At 41.2% G+C, this 9,481-nt stretch overlaps 1 protein-coding gene across 2 annotated transcripts; it reads left to right on the forward strand.

Annotated features, from left to right (window-relative positions):
- The first annotated feature begins 3,774 nt into the window (after positions 1–3,774).
- OLIG2 (oligodendrocyte transcription factor 2) lies at positions 3,775–8,428 on the forward strand. Of its 2 annotated transcripts, XM_056560877.1 has the most exons (3): positions 3,775–3,862; positions 4,355–4,371; positions 6,916–8,428. In XM_056560877.1, exon 3 carries the CDS (start codon positions 6,934–6,936, stop codon positions 7,831–7,833), a length of 900 nt encoding a protein of 299 aa, XP_056416852.1. In that variant the 5' UTR covers positions 3,775–3,862; positions 4,355–4,371; positions 6,916–6,933; the 3' UTR covers positions 7,834–8,428. The 2 variants fall into 2 exon arrangements, with proteins under 2 accessions (XP_056416852.1, XP_056416851.1); XM_056560876.1 differs by lacking the exons at positions 3,775–3,862; positions 4,355–4,371 and adding an exon at positions 5,987–6,128.
- The last annotated feature ends 1,053 nt before the right edge of the window (positions 8,429–9,481 follow it).

The following is a 9,481-nucleotide window of genomic DNA, read 5'->3' on the forward strand; positions in this document are numbered from 1 at the left end:
CATCTAGATCAGCCTGTCCTGTACATGTCTCCTCATCATCATCCAGATCAGCCTGTCCTGTACATGTCTCCTCATCATCCAGATCAGCCTGTCCTGTACATGTCTCCTCCTCATCATCATCATCTAGATCAGTCTGTCCTGTACATGTCTCCTCCTCATCATCATCCAGATCAGCCTGTCCTGTACATGTCTCCTCCTCATCATCATCCAGATCTATCTGTCCTGTACATGTCTCCTCATCATCATCCAGATCAGCTTGTCCTGTACATGTCTCCTCATCATCATCATCCAGATCAGCCTGTCCTGTACATGTCTCCTCCTCATCATCATCCAGATCAGCCTGTCCTGTACATGTCTCCTCATCATCATCATCATCCAGATCAGCCTGTCCTGTACATGTCTCCTCATCATCATCATCATCATCCAGATCAGCCTGTCCTGTACATGTCTCCTCATCATCATCATCCAGATCAGCCTGTCCTGTACATGTCTCCTCATCATCATCCAGATCAGCCTGTCCTGTACATGTCTCCTCATCATCATCATCCAGATCCATCTGTCCTGTACATGTCTCCTCATCATCATCATCATCCAGATCAGCCTGTCCTGTACATGTCTCCTCATCATCATCATCCAGATCCATCTGTCCTGTACATGTCTCCTCATCATCATCATCATCCAGATCAGCCTGTCCTGTACATGTCTCCTCATCATCATCATCCAGATCAGCCTGTCCTGTACATGTCTCCTCATCATCATCATCCAGATCAGCCTGTCCTGTACATGTCTTCTCATCATCCAGATCAGCCTGTCCTGTACATGTCTCCTCATCATCATCCAGATCAGTCTGTCCTGTACATGTCTCCTCATCATCATCATCATCATCCAGATGAGCCTGTCCTATACATGTCTCCTCCTCATCATCATCCAGATAAGCCTGTCCTGTACATGTCTCCTCCTCATCATCATCCAGATCAGCCTGTCCTGTACATGTCTCCTCATCATCATCCAGATCAGCCTGTCCTGTACATGTCTCCTCCTCATCATCCAGATCAGCCTGTCCTGTACATGTCTCCTCATCATCATCCAGATCAGCCTGTCCTGTACATGTCTCCTCATCATCCAGATCAGCCTGTCCTGTACATGTCTCCTCATCATCATCATCCAGATCAGCCTGTCCTGTCCATGTCTCCTCATCATCATCCAGATCAGCCTGTCCTGTACATGTCTCCTCATCATCCAGATCAGCCTGTCCTGTATATGTCTCCTCATCATCATCATCCAGATCAGCCTGTCCTGTACATGTCTCCTCATCATCATCTAGATCAGCCTGTCCTGTACATGTCTCCTCATCATCATCCAGATCAGCCTGTCCTGTACATGTCTCCTCATCATCATCATCCAGATCAGCCTGTCCTGTACATGTCTCCTCATCATCATCCAGATCAGCCTGTCCTGTACATGTCTCCTCATCATCATCATCCAGATCCATCTGTCCTGTACATGTCTCCTCATCATCATCATCATCCAGATCAGCCTGTCCTGTACATGTCTCCTCATCATCATCATCCAGATCAGCCTGTCCTGTACATGTCTCCTCATCATCATCATCCAGATCAGCCTGTCCTGTACATGTCTTCTCATCATCCAGATCAGCCTGTCCTGTACATGTCTCCTCATCATCATCCAGATCAGTCTGTCCTGTACATGTCTCCTCATCATCATCATCCAGATCAGCCTGTCCTGTACATGTCTCCTCATCATCATCATCATCCAGATGAGCCTGTCCTATACATGTCTCCTCCTCATCATCATCCAGATAAGCCTGTCCTGTACATGTCTCCTCCTCATCATCATCCAGATCAGCCTGTCCTGTACATGTCTCCTCATCATCATCCAGATCAGCCTGTCCTGTACATGTCTCCTCCTCATCATCCAGATCAGCCTGTCCTGTACATGTCTCCTCCTCATCATCATCCAGATCAGCCTGTCCTGTACATGTCTCCTCATCATCCAGATCAGCCTGTCCTGTACATGTCTCCTCCTCATCATCATCCAGATCAGCCTGTCCTGTCCATGTCTCCTCATCATCATCCAGATCAGCCTGTCCTGTACATGTCTCCTCATCATCATCATCCAGATCAGCCTGTCCTGTACATGTCTCCTCATCATCATCATCCAGATCAGCCTGTCCTGTACATGTCTCCTCATCATCCAGATCAGCCTGTCCTGTATATGTCTCCTCATCATCATCATCCAGATCAGCCTGTCCTGTACATGTCTCCTCATCATCATCTAGATCAGCCTGTCCTGTACATGTCTCCTCATCATCCAGATCAGCCTTTCCTGTACATGTCTCATCATCATCATCCAGATCCATCTGTCCTGTACATGTCTCCTCATCATCATCATCCAGATCAGCCTGTCCTGTATATGTCTCCTCATCATCATCATCATCCAGATCAGCCTGTCCTGTACATGTCTCCTCATCATCATCATCATCCAGATCAGCCTATCCTGTACATGTCTCCTCATCATCCAGATCAGCCTGTCCTGTACATGTCTCCTCATCATCATCATCCAGATCAGCCTGTCCTGTACATGTCTCCTCATCATCCAGATCAGCCTGTCCTGTATATGTCTCCTCATCATCATCATCCAGATCAGCCTGTCCTGTACATGTCTCCTCATCATCATCATCATCCAGATCAGCCTGTCCTGTACATGTCTCCTCATCATCCAGATCAGCCTGTCCTGTACATGTCTCTTCATCATCATCCAGATCAGCCTGTCCTGTACATGTCTCCTCATCACCATCATCATCATCTATCTGTCCTATACATGTTTCCTCATCATCATCATCATCATCTATCTGTCCTATACACATGATGTCACATTTACTATGTATCATTTTCTCCACTCTGTGTTTTCCCTGTTTATTTGCCTTATAGCATTAAATGTCGGTGTAACTGCTGCCCCCTCTACATGATCCTGAGCTGTCACTAACACAATGTATTCATAGGACTTCCCAATCTGGGAAGGTTTCCCCTAAATACCTTTCTCTGCCCCTTTCTGTTTCCCTATCATCATACATATCTGCATACACAATCATTTATTAAATTAAACTCGTCAGATTATTCTTGTCACTGAAACTGAAAGAATGTAGAAAAAATACAATTGATTTAATAAAATACAAATATAAGAAAACTAATAATAATGATACAATAACGTAAAGCATCAGTAATTTAGTAGTAAATTAATAGTAAAATCATAATTATATCGTGAAAATAATCATGTAATACAGTATAATAAGTTATGCTACCACTACTTTTATTATTATTATTAATTAATATAACAATAAAGAATAATAATAATATAATAAAATAGTAGAAACATTTTAATAAAATAAACAGTAAGAACTAAAATAGTAATAATAAAGTAATAGTAAAACAATAGTAAAAATCAATAGCTCCAAAAAGTTCTAGCAAAACAGTTACAAATATTTATATCATTTTAATATGCGGTTGATACAATGTAATAGAGAATTATATAAAATGTATTAATCATAATATAGTAATAACATAAACTGTTGTACACGGTATATAAGGTGATAATGAGGACCTTTGCTGGCAGGGCTCCATTGTGGGCAGGGTTAGAGGCACCGTCACCCGGCACAGGGGCATCAGTAATTGGGCGGGTGGCAGGGGATGGGGCAGTACGGCCGTTATATCAGCAGCAGCTTCTCTATAGATACATAAGTAATAACGAATGACTGGGACAGCTGGCAGCACCAATACAATGGCTGCTCTGTGACACCAGGGCATTACACACAGCCTCCTGCCACAGGGTCCTGAGTATATAGGTACTGCAGATATATATATATATATATATATATATATATATATATATACTATTCACCTCCATATAGTGTTCACAGATCTTGTCATCTCAGTCTATTGTTCCATGGAGTTTTATTCTCTTTTATGTTTAATAATATTTATGTTTCATGGTTTATTGCTGCAGCTACAAATCATGAGAATGGATTTGGGGTATTTTCACCTTCTGTCTGATCGTTATTAGGTGATATATATATATATATATATATATATATATATATATATATATATATATATATATATATATATATTGTGTTGTGTTACCGAACATTCTCTATGGAGGGGAATGCCCTGAATAGATGACTGTTATACAATTCTATAGGTTACTTTTTGATTGTTTTTTATTCGTTCTTGTTCATTCATCATTATCATCAACGACGTCGTCATCATCATCATCATTATCGTCATCATCATCATCATCATTATCGTCATCATCATCATCATCATCATACCGATAGGAGTCAGTACACATACAGTGAGTTTGTAGACAATATAGTGAATGTATTCTAGCAGTCTGGACCTGATTTGTGCGCTGGGATTTCTCTGCTAAAAGTTTAGTAACACTTTATAGTATCACAATGTGATGGGACAACATTACACAAGATACAAAATGAGTATATACTGCAGTGTATAGGGTGTAAGTGAGGAAACACCAATTAACACTTATTGCGAATATATATCTGTCTCATATCTATCTATCTATCTATCTCTCATATCTATCTATTATATATCTATATATCTATCTCATATCTATCTCTCATATCTATCTATCTCATATCTATCTATCTATCTATCTATCTCATATCTATTTATCTCATATCTATCTATCTATCTCATATCTATCTATCTATCTATCTCATATCTATCTATCTATCTCATATCTATCTCATATCTATCTCATATCTATCTATCTCATATCTATCTATCTCATATCTATCTCTCATATCTATCATCTATCTATCTCATATCTATCTATCTCATATCTATCTATCTATCTATCTCATATCTATCTATCTATCTCATATCTATCTATCTCTTATATCTATCTATCTATCTATCTCATATCTATCTATCTATCTCATATCCATCTATCTATCTCATATCTATCTATCTATCTATCTCATATCTATCTATCTATCTATCTATCTATCTCATATCTATCTATCTCAGATCTATCTATCTCATATCTATCTATCTATCTCATATCTATCTATCTATCTCATATCTATCTATCTATCTATCTATCTATCTATCTCATATCTATCTCATATCTATCTATCTCATATCTATCTATCTATCTATCTCAGATCTATCCCATATCTATCTCATATATATCTATCTATCTCATATCTATCTATCTCAGATCTATCTATCTCTACAGACTATCTATGTCACATCTATCCATCTATCATTCTGATAGCCTCCTGATAGCCTGCCCCCTGTCTTGTGGTGCAGTAATAACACTACAGTGCTGAGTGGTCACATTGTGCAGTCTGAGTGTTTGCTCTGTTCCTGGCCCTGTGCTGCTGTTTGCTCTGGTCCTGGCCCTGTGCTGCTGTTTGCTCTGGTCCTGGCCCTGTGCTGCTGTTTGCTCTGTTCCTGGCCCTGTGCTGCTGTTTGCTCTGGTCCTGGCCCTGTGCTGCTGTTTGCTCTGGTCCTGGCCCTGTGCTGCTGTTTGCTCTGTTCCTGGCCCTGTGCTGCTGTTTGCTCTGGTCCTGGCCCTGTGCTGCTGTTTGCTCTGGTCCTGGCCCTGTGCTGCTGTTTGCTCTGTTCCTGGCCCTGTGCTGCTGTTTGCTCTGGTCCTGGCCCTGTGCTGCTGTTTGCTCTGGTCCTGGCCCTGTGCTGCTGTTTGCTCTGTTCCTGGCCCTGTGCTGCTGTTTGCTCTGGTCCTGGCCCTGTGCTGCTGTTTGCTCTGGGGCTGCTGTTAGGACCCTCACTTACTCACTCTCTCTCTATACAATGTTATTGTTATAATGGTTTTGTTTGAAGGGAGCAGCTGTCATAGTATTGCATGCTGTCATGCTGATCACCCAGGCCAGTGACGTCACTCCTCCCTCCCTCCATGATTGGTTGTCATCTCCCCCTTCCAGGACAATGACATTGTTCTACTGTTCTGCCTATAAAGCCAGAGGCTCCCAGCCCCGATCATTAGTGCTGTGTCCCAGCAGACAAGGAGCTGTGTGGCTGTGTGATCCTCCTATAGCTGATCCTGCTGCTCCCTCCAACATTCAGGTAAGTTACTGCTGACCCTCAGCCATCCCTGTGTACCCCTGCACCCTAACACTCACTGCACCACAATAGTGTTCTGCACACAACTCCTTACACCTTCAATGATTTCATGCAACCCCAACTCTCGCATTAAGGGGTTAACCCAACTATTACTTCTCTGTATTCTTTCTTTCTATTCGTTATTTAGCAATTCTTTTCCCACTTGCAGAACAAATACTATTACTATGTTATTGCTTTTTGATTATTACTTTGCTGAGGAATTAATTGCAATGAACTAAAATGATTTGCATTAATATTTGTGGTAGATAATAGTGGTAGTAGTTGCTGTTATCGTTGTATTAGTAGAAGTAATAGTAGTAGTTGTAACAGTAGTTGTAGTGATACAGTTTCCAATTCTTTCTGATCGCTCACCGACCGTGTACGACTTTTTTTTTTTTTTAGCTGATTGTTATAGGAAATAACTTGTAACTTTATTTCCTTTATTTTACTAGTAGAGGTAATAGCCATAAATATAGAATTATTGATATTAGTAGAAGGAATAATTATTGATAGCAATAATAAAAGTAACTTTCAACAGAATATGTGCAGTAAAATAGAGTGGACTTTAATATTTGGAGGGGTATTTCACACAATTATATCTTTATACAGCTGATACAGATGTAACAGGAGTGTTATTAAAAATAGATATTTAACAGAATTTAAAATCAAAATAGATATAAAAAAAAAATACAGAAAAATAATAAATAAAAAAATCTACACCGATCTAATCGTATCGCATCTCCCACCATAGGTCGTTCCTACCTTCCTGATGGATTCAGACGCCAGCCTGGGCTCCAGCCGAGCCTCGTCCCCAGAAGTCGATGATATTTTCCTGCACTCTCGGAAAGGAGGCGGCTTCTCCGCGGCCGTGTCCTCTTCTACCATGAGCGACTCCCCCGCGGAGCTGAGCGCGGAGCTGCGCAACGCGATGGCCATGGCAGCTGCCGCCGGAGATAAATTGGGCGCCTTCAAGGCGGCGGCGGCTGCAGCTGCCGCAGCGGCGGCCAAGAAGGATAAGAAGCAGATGAGTGAGCCCGAGCTGCAGCAACTAAGGCTGAAGATTAATAGTCGGGAACGCAAGAGGATGCACGATCTGAACATCGCCATGGACGGGCTGCGGGAGGTTATGCCCTATGCACATGGACCCTCAGTACGTAAACTTTCCAAGATCGCCACCCTGCTGCTTGCTCGTAACTACATCCTCATGCTGACCAATTCCTTAGAGGAGATGAAGCGTCTTGTCAGTGAGATCTATGGGGGGCACCACCACCATGCGGCAGCCGCAGCCGCAGCGGCAGCAGCCTACCACCCCTCAGCCTGTGGGGCAATGACCCATGGATCCCCTCTCTCTGGACACCCAGTTGGGCACCCTGTGCACCATCCCTTACTCCCATCCACAGCTGCCACCCTGACCACTGGCATCTCTGCAGTCAGGGCACCACCACCCCCTCCTCCACCTCCCCCTGCTCCTCCAGCTTCACATCCAGCCTCACATGGTCTCCTGAAGTCCCCCAGCCCTGGTTCTGCACCGCTTGGTGGGGCATTTCCACACTGGAGTGGCATGCCATGCCCCTGCAGTATGTGCCAGGTACCCTCTGCAGCCCATCATCATCATCATCATCATGTCAGCGGGGCCAGCTTATCCAGGCTGAGTGCAGACACCAAATGACTCTCACCAACTTGGCCCCACACAAGGGCAGATCATGAGAGGAGACTGTTCTAGGGGAGATCTGGAGATCAGTCACAAGTAGTATCAAGAGACCTTCTCAGAGGGGAAGACCCCATCCTATCCCAAACACAAGTCCCATCTGCTCTGTGACCCCTGAAATAAAGAACAGAGACTCGGAATCCTTGAACTGATGGTATAAAGTGGGCAAATGGGCAAAGATCATAACAACTGGCACATTCTGCCCACAGAGCAGACCCAAGCGGTTTACAAGCGTTTTATAGATCAAATGTGAAATAGAGAAAAGACTACTTCAGTGTATTTGCCTAAAGCAGTGTTTCACAACCAGGGTGCCTCCAGCTGTTGCAAAACTACAACAGTTGTAGTTTTGCAACAGCTGGAGGCACACTGGATGGGAAACATTGGCCTAGAGCCCTGACAGAGTGCATAACAATCTATTGCAAACCTATTTGTATTGATAAAAAAACATCTATTTATCTATCAGTCTTTCCCATATCTATCTATCTATCTATCTCTATCTTCCTATTTATTTCTCTATCTATTCTTCCATCTCCTATCTATCTATCTATCTATCTATCTATCTATCAATATCTATCTATCTATCTATCAATAGATCTATCTATCTATCTCATATCTATCTATCTATCTATCTCATATCTATCTATCTATCTATCTATCTATCTCATATCTATCTATCCATCTATCTCATATCTATCTATCTATCTATCTATCTCATATCTATCTATCTTTCTATCTCATATCTATCTATCTTTCTATCTCATATCTATCTCCTATCTATCTATCTATCTATCTATCTGTCTATTCATTTATTTATCTAACTCATATCTATCTATCTATCTATCTATCTATCTATCTTTCTATCTCCTATCTATCTATCTATCTATCTATCTCATATCTATCTTTCTATCTCCTATCTATCTATCTCCTATCTATCTAGCTATCTCATATCTATCTATCTATCTCATATCTATTTATCTATCTATCTCATATCTATCTATCTCATATCTATCTATCTTTCTATCTCATATCTATATATCTATATATCTATATCCTATCTATCTATCTCCTATCTATCTATCTATCTATCTATCTATCTATCTATCTCATATCTATCTCCTATCTATCTATCTATCTATCTATCTATCTCATATCTATCTATCTTTCTATCTCATATCTATCTATCTATCTATATCCTATCTATCTATATCCTATCTATCTATCTATGTATCTATCTATCTCATATCTATCTCCTATCTATCTATCTATCTATCTATCTATCTATCTATCTATCTATCTACCTATGATCCATCGATTCCATTAATACAATGTATCACAATAACCCCCCCAGTGCCCCCTTCCCACACACCCATCAGATGTTCTCTGCGCAGAGCTCCCCTTTAAGTCTTTCCTATGTTAATGTTTAGATTAACCCATTAACGCCTATAGCCCAGGTGACCACCTCCTGCTGTAAATATATAAATATTATATCTATATATTATTTAACATTCCTTAAATGGACATTCTTCCTTTGTTTATTAATAGGATTTTGATTATTATTATTTTTTTATTTTATTTTTTGTTTTGTTTTGTTGAAAATATTTCCATGTAT

Source organism: Hyla sarda, chromosome 2 (assembly GCF_029499605.1).
Source record: "Hyla sarda isolate aHylSar1 chromosome 2, aHylSar1.hap1, whole genome shotgun sequence".
Taxonomy (NCBI): Eukaryota; Metazoa; Chordata; class Amphibia; order Anura; family Hylidae; genus Hyla; species Hyla sarda.

Excerpts from the sequence above, each read along its gene's own strand:
- OLIG2 (XM_056560876.1), top strand. The coding sequence starts at position 5,991 with ATGACATTGTTCTACTGTTCTGCCTATAAAGCCAGAGGCTCCCAGCCC. Across the intron at positions 6,129-6,915 it reads CTGCTCCCTCCAACATTCAG|GTCGTTCCTACCTTCCTGAT; the intron begins GTAAGTTACTGC and ends CTCCCACCATAG.